At 37.6% G+C, this 17,038-nt stretch overlaps 1 protein-coding gene across 3 annotated transcripts in view; it reads right to left on the bottom strand.

The window, feature by feature from the left end:
- Positions 1 to 17,038, bottom strand: part of CNTNAP5 (contactin associated protein family member 5) — a 981,662-nt gene that overhangs the window by 176,492 nt on the left and 788,132 nt on the right. For all 3 annotated transcript variants that reach the window (XM_045203156.2, XM_053918555.1, XM_053918556.1), the window contains one exon: positions 13,815 to 13,971. In XM_045203156.2, the coding sequence (XP_045059091.2) occupies positions 13,815 to 13,971 (157 nt within the window). The remainder of the gene's footprint in view (positions 1 to 13,814; positions 13,972 to 17,038) is intronic.

Here is a 17,038-nt window from a genome sequence, read left to right as displayed (position 1 = left end):
AAGTGCCCTGGCGGGTCTTTTTCTTTTTTGGAAAAATCCTCCTGGTCAATCCTGTGGCTCCCTCTGTACAAGGAAGGGCCTGTCCTCTCACACAGCCCACCTCTCCAGCCAGGCCGGGGGCTGTCTGGGTCAGGATCACACAAGGCCCGACTTTAAACTCTCCTCAGCCAGCACCGGTGGTCTCCTTGTGTTTACTACTTTGTCCTTATTCCCTCCCTGTGACTTCAGGCAACCAGGACTCTCACAGTGTTGCTCAAGCCTTGTTTGGCAGGGGAGGGGTCCGTTAACCCAGCTCTCTCCCAGGTGTCCTATGGCAGGCCTGGCAGGGGCGGGCCTGGGACTGTAGCTGCCCTGGTCCCCGCATTGGTCCCAGGGACCTTTTATTTCCTGAAGCAATCCGCTTACCTTCTTTTTTCTCAGTGTCCTCTGTACGTTTTGGTCTCCTATCTTCATAAACGCTGGGGTGCTTTTGGCTGTTTGCTTTGTTCCTCAGTAGAATGGGTAGGTGTTTCACCCAGGTGCAGAGGGAAGTTAACTCCGCTCCCACCTATCTCGCCGCCATCTTCTCTCCATGGACCCTCTGGTTTCTAGCAGAGGTATCCAACCCCCAGCCCACAGGCTGCATGTGGCCCAGGATGACTTTGTATGTGGCCCAACACAAAATTGTAAATTTACTTAAAATATTATGAGATTTTTTTATTGTCATTACGTGAAACAATGTATTTAATGTATGGCCCAATACAGCTCTTCTTCTTCCAGTGTGTCCCAGAGATGCCAAAAGGTTGGACGCCCCTGCTAGTGTATCAGAAAAGTCTGGTTAAAAGTGACATGCTCCCATTTGCTTTCACCAACTAATTTTAGTTAACTGTTGCTTTTTAAGCTTTTATTTTAGTAGAGTCATTTGGTGACTGAGTCTAACAAAGAGTTTTTCTCTTTCTTTTTTACATCTTCTCTCTTTCATTTAGAGATAAAAAATAAAACCTTATGAATAAGATAGGAAAACATAGAACACTATGCAAAGAACTCGAGACTTCTGCTTCCTTTGAAGCCCTTCGGCGAATCAGAGTAGATTAGTCTCAAGACACTCTGCACACCCTTCCTTTGAGCAGGTGAAACAATGCACTCTATGGCCTGTGCCTTCAAGGGAAAGCTGGTAACATGCCCAAAGGCAACTCTGCAAGTCTAAAGCACCACTTTGATGCTTGCCAATAACTCTATACTAACTTTGGTGTAGGCAATTATTTCCCTTTTGTCTTCTTTCTGAGGATTTTCAGAGAAAAGTGACTCAGGGGATTAAATGACAAGAAGCTCAAAATAAGCTAAAGAGTCATTTGGTTGTCCAAAAATTCAAGTGCAAGCATATACTGTGGTCACATATATTGTACAAGTCCATCCCTGGAGATATCTATTCAGCTGTGCTCCACCCTGGCAAGATCATAGGTGGAGTCTTATTTTCAGATTGTAGCAAAACAAAGCCATTCTGGCAAATATTTAAAATTTTCAGAAACTGTATTTCCTTTATAAATATTCTAGAAACTTTAAACTGTAGGGCTCAATTCAAGTAGATGTGAGAATGCAAAATTAAGTCACATAAATACAACCAAAGTTTACCTAATGTTACTTTTTACTAAGAAATTAAAATGGTTCTCAAGATTTTATGAGTATACGTTTGGTTAAAAAATACTACCACAAATGAAGATTTTGGAGGCAAAATTGATTAACCTATTCTCAATAGGGAAGAAGGCAGTGTTCAGTAGTGCCTTGAAATTTCCTCAGGAAATTGATGGCATTTTTTCTCCTATCTCATCAACTCCCTTTCCCTTTCCTCCTTAAAGTACCACAATCAGCCCTTTCTCCCTCCACTCCATGGAAACTTCTCATTGAATTACATTGCAATATGGCAGCCTCTAATTTTGTCGCAACATTTCTGAATGTTGTCTTTTTTGTTGTTGTTACACACACTTTTTTCCCTTTATGAATATGTATCATTCAATTGGCTACTAAGTCTCTCCTTTACATGTCAAAAGTACCCATCTCTAACTTACATGCCCAAACCTCCTCCACTTGCTATGTTTTCCAGGAACTGACTGGCTTTTCTATTTGTCTGTGTTACTCAATTCTGTCAATGACCTGTGTCCATGACCCCAGTTGCTCAGTCCATACCCATATAGGTCTTTATCTCTTCTATTTTCCTCACATCCTCGGTTATTCTTGATTAACAGCTTCCACTATCTCACCTTCTTTATGTCTCTCATTTCAACTGCCCTATTTCATCCACTTAGCCTTAGTTTTTATATTTTAATGAATTTATTGGTGTTACATTGCTTAATAAAATTATTGGGTTGGCCAAAAACTCCATTTAGTTTTTTCCGTAAAATGAAAGACATATTTTTCATTTTCACCAGTTATTGATTTGGATATTTTGAGTATTTGGCTATCTCTGGTATGGTAAGATATTTGATTGTTCTCCATTAATGTCTTGAATTGATCACTATCAACTTCAACTGGTCTATCTGACCATGGAGCATCATCCAGCAAGAAATCTTTAGCACAAAATTTTGCAAACCACTATTGATCAGTGGCAGCACTAATCTTTTTTAGCATTTCAGTGCATTTTTACCTTCTTCAAAATAATAAAGCATAATATGCCAAAAATGTGGTGTATTTTCTTCCATCTTCAATAATAAAATGACTACACAAAGATTCACCAATTTCTATGTTTTTTAAATGCACAGTTATATGACAGCTGTCATAATACAATCTAACAAAATTGTGTTGAATGAAGTTCAAGACAACTAAGAGCTACTAGATCCCTCTTACAGAAAAAAACAAACTTTTTGATCAACCCAATATATAGATTTTAAGTGTACAATCCTATATATATATAATATGTATATTGCATTGTGTGTTCTCTATCCAAATTTAAGTCTCCTTCCATCACCATTCATACCCTGTTTACCTTCTTCGATCTCTCTGATGCCCCCGTTCCCTCTACTAATCACCATACTGTTGTCTGTATCTATTTTCTTCCCTAATCCCTTTTCCTATTTCACCAAAGACTTCAGCCCCCTCCCCTCTGACACTATATATCTGAGTCTGTTTCTAGTTTGTTTATTTTGTCTATTAGATTCCACATATAAGTAAAAGAATATGATATTTGTCTTTCTCTGACTGGCTTATTTCACTTAGTATAATATCTTCTAGGTTCATCCATGATGTCATGAAAGGTAAGATTTCCTTATATTTTATGGATGAACAGTATTTTATTTTGTCACCCACTCATCTACTGATGAACACTTGGGCTGCTTGCAAATCTTGGCTGTTGTAAATAGAGCTACAATGAACATAGGGGTACATATAGTCCCATGAGTCAGTGTTTCAGGTGTCTTCGAATGTATTTCCAGAAGTGCAATTGTTGGCTCATAAGGTAGTTTCATTTTTAATTTTTTGAGAAAACTCCATAATGTTTTCATAATGGTTGCAACAATCTGCATTCCCACCAATAGTGCGTGAGGGTTCCTTTTTCTTTACATCCTCACCAACACCTGTCATTTGTGGATTTATTGATGGTAGCCAGCCATTATGACAGGTTGGAGGTGATACCTTATTGTGATTTTAATTTGCATTTTTCTGATGATTAGTGACATTGAACACCTTTTCATATGACTATTTTTCACTTATATATCCTCTTTGGAGATGTATCTATTCAGGTTTTTTGTTTATTTTAAAAACTGGATTATTTTTCTGATGTTGAGTTGTTCAATTCTTTGGTCTAGGTTATTTGGAGGCCTTGGAGTCCCATCCTGGGCCTTGACCTGGTTACCTAACCTGGATCCCTGCTTTTAATCTCTATGTTTGCTTCCTTTCTTTCATTCTTCTCCACACTGCTCCTGGAAACATACTTACAAATGTAAACCAGAATTCATTCTTGGTAGCTTAAAACCTTTAAAGAGGTCTCCATTTCTTACAGGTAGACTCTGAATTCCAAAATATTCAACATAATAGAATGAACAATAAAATACTATTAAAACCACAATTGCATTTCACAGAGAAAACTTCTTTTTTAAAAAATGATCCATAAGTTAGAGGCACTGATTTTAGAATACTGATGGCTTTGTGATTCAACTAAGTACCCACATGACTGGAACTGGGCATAGGAGTTGCCTGTTGGCTTTCCCTGGCCTTGTGAACATCAAAGTAGAGTTTTACACCTTATTTTATTTAATCCTCAACCCTGTGATGATGTTATAATCAGTACCTGACTTAGACAGGACAAAAAACTGAGGTTCAGAGAGGTGACCAAACGTCTCAGGATGCATCATTTGCAAGTAGAGAGGCCAGTGTTTGAATAGCAAAGCCTTTGTTGAACCCACCATGCTCACCTGTTCTCTAGGCCTAGTCTCACTCCTATAGAGAGGGACTGTTCCATGAATTTGAATGAAAGCTGTTATTTCCCACATTTAGTCTCCATTTTCTCAGGGCACTTCTGGGGTAACAAAACAGGCCCTGAGTCCTTGAGCTATCTTCTTGGGTCTCAGTCTGACCATCCCCATTCCATTCACACAAGATGCAAGTCAATTGATTAGGTTTCAGTTCACTAATTTGCAGTCATTTTCCAGGCCTATGTTCCCCGAGGTTACACAGGGTCACACTGACAGGAGCTCTGGTTGTTCACAAACTCTTTGGTTACACATTTACAAGTAATCTCCTGGCTCATTTCTGCTTCAGGTAGACCCATCCAGTGCACGATTATTTTCACTACCTAACTTTCAGAGGACAACCCCATTTTTGGGAGAGTGTTCTTTTGTCATTTCACCCACAATTTATTGGCTGAATGATATATTTTACTGTTCTGGTATGCTATTTAATGATCTTATGTTATTGTATATATGTGTATATACATTTCTTAGAAACTAGTTTAACTTCTATAAGTAAATATTGCCTTTTAGAGTTTATTTAAGATAGTGTGAAAATAAAAAGAATAATAGAAATGATTACTAAAACATTTTTGAGAATCAAATACTTGGCACACCAGCTATATGTACAAGTTATTGTTAACTCAGCCAGTACTCCCCAGATAATCTTTTTAATATTTTATTTTATTTTATTTCATGTATTTTTTATAGAAGAGAAACCTGAAGCTCAGAGTAGCTAAGTGATTTACAAGCTATAGGTCATACATGACAAATCCAGGTTTGATCATCCCATTACATAATAAAATATTATTTAAAAGTAAATCACATCTTACATCCAGAAAATGAGGGTGCTGCCAGCAAAAGTAGATGTGAGTTCCAAATGTGAATTCAATTGTGTAAGTTCTAAATGTGCTATTTCATAATGTTTTCACTAAAAACCTATACAGCATATTTGCAAAGAAGACAAAACCATTTCCCCCCCTTTCCTCTTGTTCTTGCTCCTCTTCCTTCTCTTTCTCCTTCTTAATGATAAAGGTTCTATGCTTTGAAAGAAATACAGAGACCCTGACACTGATTTGCAGTTACCCCAGAGTGCCAGAGTGTTGCCATGGACCTAGGAAGCAGCACCAGGCACAGTAGAAATGACACACACACAGATAAAAACTGAGGAACATCACCTGGGTTCTGTCAGAGCTGTCCACACCTGGCTAAGTGTTCCAGCAAGTTCTGACAAAAAAGAGGTTGTGCCTAATGTCCTCCTGTGTGGCCCTGTTTTGCCTCTAGTGAGTTCTGTACATCCCTTTGGGAGATCATTTCACCCCAGAGTCAGGGAAACCAGTTCTGAACTTACTCCTTTCTGATCTGTATAAAGTCCTAAGTCCCTTCAGCAATTTGGCCACATCCATCAAAAGAGAAAAATGGGTAATTTAAAAACTCTAAATAAGGAACCCATGCAATAGAAATAAGGATATTTAAAAGTAGAAAAAGTATAACTCACAATTCAAAAATGTTCATTGCACTTTTTTTTAATGGTGAAAAATCACAAATAAAAAGTTTATCATAAAGGAATGGTAAAATATACAACAGCAGCCTCAGTCTATATCTTTGTTTCCTATCAGCTTAATGAGTATTTCATAGCTATGTTTTGTTTCCTAAAAACAACATGTCATATATTGTTTATATTCATTACTTTCCTCATAGATGATAGAATGGTGGCATCATTAAATATAAAACAAAAAAAATAAACAAACTCCATAATGATGTCCTTGGCAAAATATCAACTATTTAACACAATCTCCAATTCTATAAAATAATAATGTGATATGTTGGTTTTGAATTATCAAACTCTGGTTATAAGTTCCTATTTCCCATTTTTCTATTGTTTCTTCTTTTCTCTTATATGTGTGATGCCTTTTATTCTCTGTTTTCAGATACACCACAAACATCCTGTCTAAAAACAATCAGAATTCCAGTGATGGGATCATTAGTGTAAACAAGCCAGTATTATGTTGTTTCAGGATACATACTTTGAGTGAAAATTTAATGAATAAAATAGCCAAATGTAACTACCAAGTAAAGGGAGTATTTGGTCCGTAAGATAAGATGGGGAGAAAAGAAATAACTCCATTAATTATTTGTTAACTGATTCACTCAACAGTTAAAGCATGAAGGACCTACCATGTGCCAAACATACTTTTCTCCAACAAAAGGAACTGGCCCTGTATATTATGCTAGGTGCATGTGGAAATTCAGGGACTAAGTTAGTAAACACCCAGATAAACCCTCATAATTTCTGCCTGCTTGGGGCAAAGGCACTTCTAAACTCAATAAGCAATGGCATAGCTCATAAACAGAATTAAAAATAGTAAAATTCAACAAGCAGAGTTTGTATACTATTGTTTTAATGAGAGAGAGCCTTAGTGTATCCTGAGGTGATCCTTTTCCTTTCTCTCAGGACTCAGGATTCTTACCCCATCTATTATATTACCAAATATGAGGCACCCTTACTGCAACTGAGTCTGCAAATCTCAGCAGTAGTGGTCTTGAGGAAATCAAAGGAAGTCTGAGAAATCAATGAAAACCTTAGGTTAGGAAACAGCACAGCCCTAACCCCCTTGGATATACCCAGCATTATCCTCCTAAAGGCAACTGTCTCATTAAATTCCATGGGAAAGGAATAAAGGACCTTTGTGGAGGTCAAGGTCCTGGGACTGAATTAGACTTGTATATGCCAATAATAAATGTGGAAGGCAAATTTATAGAAAGAGAGCTTAAGAAACTTAGGATCACTTCTAATTACGCTTTGACAGCCAGGAGAAAAGTCATCTGCGGCAAAATGTTTAAACCCTATAGTGGAATTTAAGACTTATACCATTTATCTTTGTATTTTGTTCCATACACTTTTTACAAAGGTTCAGGAAAAGCAAAGGGCAAAGCACTAAGTTACTGAATTTCAAATAATTGTGTCTGTGTATTCTTATAAATAAATAAAAGAAAGTTGCCTGTTAAGCAAGAGGGCTTCACTTTAGTACTACCTGGATATTTAGATGAGAAAACTCCTTATTTGGCCCATTTGCCACCACCAGGAGTCACACTTTAGACCATCTACCCGCCCCTCCAACTTGTCACCCCAACATCCTTTGTATCCCTGTATGACCATCCTTTGTATCCCACTGCAACCATCTCCTGTACCCTTGTACAACTACTCACTCTATCTCTGCACAACAATATTTTGTATCCCTGTATAACCATCCCCTATATCTCTGTACAAACATCTTTGCAAACCTGGACAGCCATCCTCTGTATCCTTGTAATATTTATTCATTATATCCATCCTCAAGCATCCATTGTATCCCTTTACATGAATGTCTGATTTCCTGCTTTTCACATAGTCCATCACTCTCCTGTACTGTCTCTAGGTTGAATCTATCACCAGTTTTCTTTCCTACTCCAAGATGTCCACCAGTTTGAAGTAGCTGGATCAGAAAGTACCAGTCAGGGCCCTGGCTGGTATATCAGTGAATTGAGCACAGGCCTGTGAACCAAAAGGTCACTGGTTCGATTCCAAGTCAGGGCACATACCTGGATTGCAGGCTGGGTCCCCATTTGTGGGCACATGACAGGCAACCACACATTGATGTTTCTCTCCCTCTCTTTCTCCTTCCCTTCCCCTCTCTCTAAAAATAAATAAATAAAGTTTTTAAAAAATATTTTTATTGACTATGCTATTACAGTTTTTCCAATTTTTTTCCCTTTATCCACCCTCTACCCTGGCCCCCCAACCCTCCAGCATCCCCCCCACTTAGTTCATGTCCATGGGTTGTACATATAAGTTCTTTGAGTCCTCTGTTTCCTATACCATTTTTATCTCTCCCCATCTATTTTATGACTACTAATTATGCTTCTTCTTCCCTATATCTTTCCTCCCTATTCCTCCCTTCCCACTCCACACTGAAATCCCTCCATGTGATGTCCATTTCTCTGATTCTGTTCCTGTCCTAGTTGTTTGCTTAGTTTTTGGTTTCATTGTTTTCCTTTTTTTTTAGGTTCATTTGTTGATAGTTGTGAGTTTGTTGTCATTTTGCTGTTCATACTTTTGATCTTCTTTTTCTTAGATAAGTCCCTTTAACATTTCATATAATAATGGCTTGGTGATGATGAACTCCTTTAACTTGACCTTATCTGGGAAGCACTTTATCTGCCCTTCCATTCTAAATGAAAGTTTTACTGGATACAGTATTCTTAGTTGTATGTCCTTGCCTTTCATGACTTCAAATACTTCTTTCCATCCCCTTCTTTTCTGCAAGGTTTGTTTTGAGAAATCAGCTGATAGTTGTATGGGAACTCCTTTGTAGGTAACTGTCTCCTTTCCTCTTGCTTCTTTTAGGATTTTCTCTTTATATTTAATCTTGGGTAACTTAATGATGATGTGCCTTGGTATGTTCCTCTTTGGGTCCAACTTCTTTGGGACTCTCTGGGCTTCCTGGAAGTTTATTTCCTTCACCAGATTGGGGAAGTTTTCCTACATTATTTGTTCAAATAAGTTTTCAATTTCTTGCTGTTGTTCTTCTTCTGGCACCCCTATAATCAGATATTGGAGCATTTCACATTTTCCCAGAAGTTTGTAAGACTCTCTTCACTTTTTTGAATTCTTGTTTCTTCATTCTGTTCCCATTGGATTTTTTTTTTCTTTTGTTCCAAATCATTGCTTTGAGTCCTGGTTTCCTTCCTGTCACTGTTGGTTCCCTGAATATTTTGATTTATTTCATTTTGAATACCTTTCATTTGTTTTGCTTTTTTTTTTTTCATTTTTCAACCAAGCTCAGATTTATGAGCATTTTTATTACCAGGGCTTTAAAGTCTCCATCAGATAGGTTGCCTATGTCCTCATCGTTTAGCTCTTTTTCTGAGGTTATGCTCTGTTCTTTCATTTGGGCCATATTTCTTAACCTTCTTGGCTGTGCTGGGGTGCTGCCTGTGGGGGAGGTGCCATACAGGGAACAATGCAGCTCCCTTGCTTGTCCTACCACACTTTCCACTGGACCCTTGTGTGAGACTGGGAGTTTCTCCCAATGTAGCAACCGCCTTATCAACTCTGAGTCTGTTTCCCCATAAGTCAGCCCTGCCAGAGCAGCCCTTGCAGCCCTTGAAGCCTGCTGCCTTGCCGCAGCCAGCCCTGCCCCCAAGGTCCGCTCACTGTGGTTTTTCTCCCCCGGCCAGCCCCACGCAGTCCACTGCCTTTGGTTTTTCTGATTGATTTTTTCTTTAATGCATTTGCTGTTGGAGTTCCATGCAGTTTGATTTTCTGGCGCTTCTGGTTGTTTATCGATTTTAGATTGGTTGTTATCCTTCTTTTGGTTGTGCGAGGAAGCGAAGGGTTTCTACCTATGCCTCCATCTTGGCCAGAACTCCTAAATAAATAAAATCTTTTTTAAAAAAAGAATTACTGGATAGGGGGAGAATTACTATAGTTTGAATCATTAAATCAAAGAGGCAAACAATCATTGATTATGAAACTGTTATTCATTACAATAGCAAAAAGAAAGACACAGGCTTCCATCAGGTGACTTGAGAGCCCCTGGGAGATGTCTCTCTGGCATCCTTAATAGCCATGACTCAAAATCCCAACTTAGCAGCTCCTTTGATGTATGTACTCAGCAAGAAATCCTTGAATTCAGCTGGAACCCAACTCTACCCTTTCAGTCATGTGACCTTAACCAAGCCACTTTTCAGCTCAGACCCTCAGTGTTCTTTTCTGGGGAAAGGATATAATAAAGAAACCTCAAGAGTTGGGGTTATTATATGAGACATGAGATATATTAGGTTAAATAAGAACATTTCAGTATATGATAGATAACACTTTTATATAACAACATTATCTAGGACTTGTAATATATTAAACTTCTATCTATTGTACTAGATACTATAGCAGCCCGAATCAGTTTTCTGATTAACTACCAAGAGAAGGAACTTGAGAAACTTTTACCAGGGAAATATATTTGATGTTTCTTGGGAGCATGCAGAACACCAGTAATACTTAACGGGGCATGATTGTCTGAAACAAAAATTCAAAATAAGTGGAAAACCAGTTTGACCACATGTTATCCAAGAATAAGGTTGAAAAAATGCTAAGTAATATGTTTTATTATTTCACAATTATGTCAGTTTTTGCACTTTTCTTTCTGCAATAAATAATAGAGTTGAGTAGATATAAGAAAATTAATGCATTTCTAGAGGCTCTGACATGTTTCATGTCTGAATGTATAGTCTATGTTTGTAATCTTTGTTACAAACCCATCTTAATGTTATTTCACATACAGGAAGCCTCATAATCTGGATTCAACTCTCTGCCCTGCCTTCATCTCTTGTAAGTTCCCCAAATGAGAACTATGCAACAACCACATCAGTATGCTGATGTTTTGGGAAAGTAATAATTTTTATATTATTTCACATTTCCCTGTCTGAACACATGGACTTTCCACCTACCTGTACTAAACAAACTTTAATCAACTTCTGGTTCTTCAAAACTTAACTACCACTTTTCCTTAAAATCTAACAGTCTCAGACCATGTCCACCCTAGGTATGGGCACAGCTATGCTTCTTTTATTACCAAATTCATCACACTGGGCCATTTATTGCTAACTAGCTTTTTATTTTCTACTATGCAACAACTTCCTCAAGGGCAGAGATTATAATGCCTGAATTTTTCTGCACAGAGAACTGCTTGAACTGTCTCAGAGCAGGCACTCAGTAAATATGTGACATACAATTGCTTTTGTAACACATTATTTTCTAGACTAATTTATGACAGACAATGAGTAGTCCAAGGGCAATGAATAAAATCCAGAAGAGTTAAATCAGAATCTCTGCCTCTGTCTCCTCATCACAATGATAGAATGAACTTCCAGATCTCACCTATGTTTTGCCTTGAGATGCTCAACATATCCTCTGGGATCCCATGGGTAGGATAGGCATATTTAAAAATGGAATTTCTCTTGACCCTTGGTAGGTTGGTTGTTGATCAAAACCTATGTCTAAAATTAAATGTTGATGTCCTACCAGAGATTATTTGCCACACAAAGTGGCAGATGATGGGACGTTTCCCATTGCTTTAAAGGAAATGGAAAGAGTTGTGAAATGTGCAATAAATGTTGTATAAATAGAGGTATTTATTGGCCCAGAGTTTAGGGAAAAGACATTTTGAAGACTTCTAAGCACAGCCTAGATGATGAATTTAAGTCAACATACAAGGAGTTCAAAGGTATTGAACTAGTGGGAAAGTCAAAGGAAGAGCCTTGAATCTGAGTAGAACCGATAATCAGTGGAAAGTCCTAGAGAAGAGAGTGTGGGGGCACTTCAACATGAAGGTCTAATCTTTCATCTTCAAGTGATGTGACATCATTCTCCACCGCAGCTCTCAGTGTTCAGTAAATCAAGCTCAGCCATGGGCAGCTGTTAACTAGGAAGGGAAGGCACAAAGGCAGCAGGGAAAGGATTATATCAGTGTGAAAGGGCTTCACCATTGGAAATGAAGCAGTGAGCAAAGATCAAGAATTCAGTCAAACATGGAATGAGAGTTAAAAGTAATTAGAACAGTTCCATCTCTCAAAAATTCTTTATATTCTACTTCCCATATCAACCTCTCTAGTTATACACAATACAATAAAGGTGTTTCCATTCAAGGCTACTTGTACATCTATGATTTTCTAAGGTTATCCATACTGAATGATAACTAAAGAATAAAAAAAGGAACAAATTTAAGATTCTGGTTACAGAGAATTTTGAACATGTTTTCTTGGCAACACAACCCTCTAGCCCTTCCACACAAAGATCTCAAGCTTGCAGTACCATCTTGTAATAATTTCTCCTCAAAGTCTTCTAAATTCATCTATTCAGCTACCTACCACTGAGTTTTACAGTACAAAAATAGATCTGGAGGGGCTAAGTATTAACAGAGACACAAGTAATAGTTTATTTGCAGGCATCCATGATACTGTGATAGAAGTCAATGCAGGGAAAAGTGGGGGCCCAAGGAAAAAAGAAGCCTATCCTACCTCCAGTCAACTTCATGTGAATTAACCCATGTTAAGATTTCTAGGTTTGGAGAAGGCACGCAGGTACCTTGTCTTGGAGCCCTAGCAGCTCTACAGCATTGTGAAGAGGTAGTTCATCTAGTGGAATCTACTGAAACAAAATGTTTGGTCCATTCCTTGCAGAACTGAGGTTTTGATCTGACCTTAAATTTCATTTGAAACATTCATGTTAACAGTGAGGACAAAGCACTTAAATTTCAACTGGGATGAAAGCCACTTCACATAGGAATTCCTAATTATATTGAGTAGTATTTGATGAAACAAGCAAAATTCAAAGCCCAAACCAAAGAGTACCTTAAACTCAGTCAAAATCAAAGTGGGTTTGGAAGTGTTCTCTGTATTTTTTCATAATCAATACAGTGAAAAAGAAGCAGTTCACCTGGAGGACAAAGGAATTATGGATGTGACAACTGAAAAATAATCTCTATATGACAAAAGTAACTTGGTATGACAGAGTAAGAGAGATTTTGGCCTCAGCTAGCTATACCTGCATGCAAATTCTGAATCTGCCCCTTAATAGATATTTGGACCTTGGGAACATTGTGTAACTTCTCTGCAATCCACATTCTTCCAACTTAAGATGAATAATGAGAAAATTATAATGAATTATTAGGTTGTTGTGGGATTAAATAGATGCTCAATAAACATCAGTTTTCTTTTTCATTTTTAAAGATTTTATTTATTTTTAGAGAGGGGAAGGGAGGGAGAAAGAGAGGGAGAGAAACATCAATGTGTGGTTGCCCTTTTTGTGCCTCCTACTGGGGACCTGGCCCACAATCCAGGCATGTGTCCTGACTGGGAATCAAACCAGCAAATCTTTGGTTTTCAGGCCAGCACTCAATCCACTGGGCTACACCAGTCTGGGCAAACATCATTTTTCTTTGCTATATTTTCATTGGCAGTAATAGGTTTGGTTGGTGACTAAAGCAGTAGGAAAATGGGAGAATGAAAAAACGTCCATGTAATTACATATTCCTATCTTCTTTCACTCTCTCAAAACCTATATTCTATACATTATAGAAACATTGACTAAATCACAAAGCTAAATATTAAATTTGTCATTTTGTTTAAAATAGAATGTTCAGAATATAAGGAGGTGATGATGGGACAATATGCTTTATAAACCTCAGTAATAGCCTTAAAAGTACTAAAATTGGCTATTTTCAAAGTTAAAAACTACCACAATCACTAGGATGCCCTAGTTTATACTGAATTTCTCATCGTTGTCCTTTTCTCTTGGGTGAAATGTTATGCATCAATTAACGTGTTTCCTCCACACCTGCAGAAAGGTCATGATCCCATTACCATTCATCCTTGTCAGCGTCACAATTGCAAAAGTGCTGAATGTCCAGGCAAATCTCATCCAGGCCACATTCACATTGCTGAACGCCAGGAGGAGCACCTCCCCAGTAAGGGTGCCTTTCCTTTGACCGACCAATCCACCAGGTAAAGGGCACTCCATCTGAAAGAGAAGGTATTTCACAACTCAGAGGGGAGCATGCCTAAAATAACAAAACAGATGACACAGAACTTGAGATAAAAAATTCCTTAAAAAATAGTTATGTATTTTTTCTCCTTCTTCCCTCTCTTATACTCACAGATGTAAGTAGAAAAATATCTATATCTACATACATATATATCTATAACCAACACTTTTATGAAAGGGTTTTCATAGTAGGATATTGTTCAAAGGCAGAATCATAAAACATTATTAAATGCCTACCAAATCAAGGATGTATCACAATTAAATAAATAAACTGGGACATATATAAGAACATTATTTACACACACACATACACACACACACAAACATGAGGTATGTCCAGAAGGTATCCAGCCATATAGGATGAAAAATAGAGACATTTGTAGAAGAAAATATGTTACAAGAAACATTCTACACAGGAAAATGATGCCTCTTCAAAGTAGGCACCTTGGGACCTCACACACTTCTCCTAATTGTCGTCAGCTACCCCATCGTACTTTCCTAAAATTCATTGACAGTCTAAAATCTCTTCCTTTTCAAAGTTGATTTTCATTTTGGGAAAAGCCAGAAGTCACAGTGTGCCAAATCTGGGCTGAATCATCTGCGTAATTTGATATTTCACCAAAAAATACCACATGAGACGTGATGCATGAGTGGTTATGTAGTCCTGATGAAGCTGCCAACCACCAGTTTCCCATAAGTGTGGCCTTCTGAAGCATGTAAGAGAGCTTTTGCACAAGAAGCTATGCACAAATTGTTTTTTTCAGAATTCATGCCATTAATAATGATGTAATTAACATGATTACAACCTTAGTTTAGCTTGCATACAAAATATCCCATTATGACTTTGAACTTTACTATGTAGTTTGGATTCCAGAATATGGAGGAAAGTCCTGGGCAGTGCTAGAAGGAGGAGGAGGTGGAGAAATTCCTTCCCTTTCTTGGACACAAAGCCAACATGGGCTAACATGTTTAAATGCACAATATTTTACCCTTATGTTGCCACCTAAGCTTACCTCAGTCCTAAAACAGCCTTATCATCTAAATAAACCTACCAAACCTCTAGTCCACTTGAGTGTGATTTATCTGAGGTAGGATTTAGAAAGAAAGCAATGCATTTGAAATAGTGTTTAATTATTTATAACTATTTGAAACTATGAAAAATGATTTCACCACTTAGAATAATTGTTTTTTCTAATTTTTTATTGTTGTTCAATTACACTTGTCCGCATTTTTTCCCATTGCTCTCCCCTGCCCTGCCCATACCACTTTCACATTCAATCCTCCCCTCATTGTCCTTGCCCATGAGTCCTTTATACATTTTCCTTGACAACCCTTCTGTTTCTTTCCCCCATTGTCCCATCCCACCTCCTCTCTTGTCACTGTCAGTTTGTTCTTTATTTCCATGTCTCTGGTTCTATTTTGTTCGCTTGTTTGTTTTGTTGATTAGGCTCCACTTGTAGGTGAGATGATATGGTATTTTTCTTTCACTTCCTGGCTCATTTCATTTAGCATAATACCCTCTAGTTTCATCCATTCTTTAAAAATGATACTGGTTAACAGACATCTGTAACTGTAATTCTAGCTTTAAAAGCTAATAGAATGGCTTGAAACATTTTAGACAGAAAGAAGAGTGAAATTTTGGCATGAGTATATTCCTTCAGGCTTTCTGCCCCCGACTACATACCCCTGAGATTCTTCTGCTTTTCAGAGTATTTTCCATATTGTTTTCTCATAATCTACAAATTATTGGAAATCCCAGATTGTCAGGATTCTTCCTACTTGCTTCAATAACTTCCATAGGAATTCAGCAGTGAAAGTAATGAAGAAAAATTGCTACAATTCATATACATAAATTATTCATCCATTATATGTTTTAAATCAGGAGTTGCATAAAAATTAAATCCTGCCTAGCCAAAATTTCAATGTAGTAGCATTCTCAGACAATATTAATATTCTACCTTGAAGTGGTAAATCATGAATAATTGATCCAATAAATATTTCTCTTCACTTTTAAAAATAAACACATATTCAGTTCCTGTTTTATGCTCAACAGAAACAAAAGAGAAATTTCTGAAGGGAACCTAGACTCAACCCCATTCAGCTTAAAATTGTATTTATTACGCACCTCCACTGTTGTCTACACCTATGGTTTTGGATACATTATCATTTTATGAATAATTTAAATTTATAGAAGTATTTCAAATCATAAAATAAGATTCAACAGATTTTACTAGACTAAACTTTGCAAAGAAAGAAATTAACAAGGGCAAGACTCAAAAATAGATTTCTATTAATTATATAAACCTGAAAATGGAGGTTACATACTAGGTTTATATGTTTAAATATGATGTTCAGAAGGATTGCTTATACTTTGGTAATTTTAAATGAGTATTAACTTTTAAATATATATGTATATAATCTGTCCAGAAAAGGTCCAGCCATTGTTAGTATAACAGGAATGGTCTGTGGAACACTGATGTAACCTGGCAGCCAAGGAGAGTGGAATAAAATCCTATTGTGTGAACCATGACAACTTCACTGTACTACTCAGTGGGGGTGGTAGGCACTGTTGACTGAGCCTGTGTACTGTGTGGCCATAGCATACAAAACAACTGAGCAAGTAGAGCAATGAATCTGCATGAAATTTTGTGCTGAGTTTGAACATTCCTCCATGGAAACTATTCAGATGATTCAGAAGGCCACACCTATGGGCAACTGGTGGTTGGCAGCTTCATCATGACAGTGCACCCACTCATGCATCACGTCTCACGCAGTATTTTTTTGGTGGAACATCAAGTTACCCAGATGACTCATCCCCCTTACAGCCCAGATTTGGCACCCTGTGACTTCTGGCTTTTCCCAAAACGAGAATCAACTTTGAAAAGGAAGAGATTTCATGCCATCAATGAGTTTCAGGAAAATATAATAGAGCAGCTGATGGAGATTAGGAGAAGTGTATGAGGTCCCAAAGTGGCTACTTTGAAGGGAACTGAGGTGTCATTATCCTATGAACAATGTGTCTTATATATTGTCTTCTTCAATA

This window comes from Desmodus rotundus, chromosome 2 (genome assembly GCF_022682495.2).
Source record: "Desmodus rotundus isolate HL8 chromosome 2, HLdesRot8A.1, whole genome shotgun sequence".
Lineage (NCBI taxonomy): Eukaryota > Metazoa > Chordata > Mammalia > Chiroptera > Phyllostomidae > Desmodus > Desmodus rotundus.
Note: the sequence above shows the minus strand (reverse complement) of the source record. Positions and strands in the feature narration are given on the sequence as shown.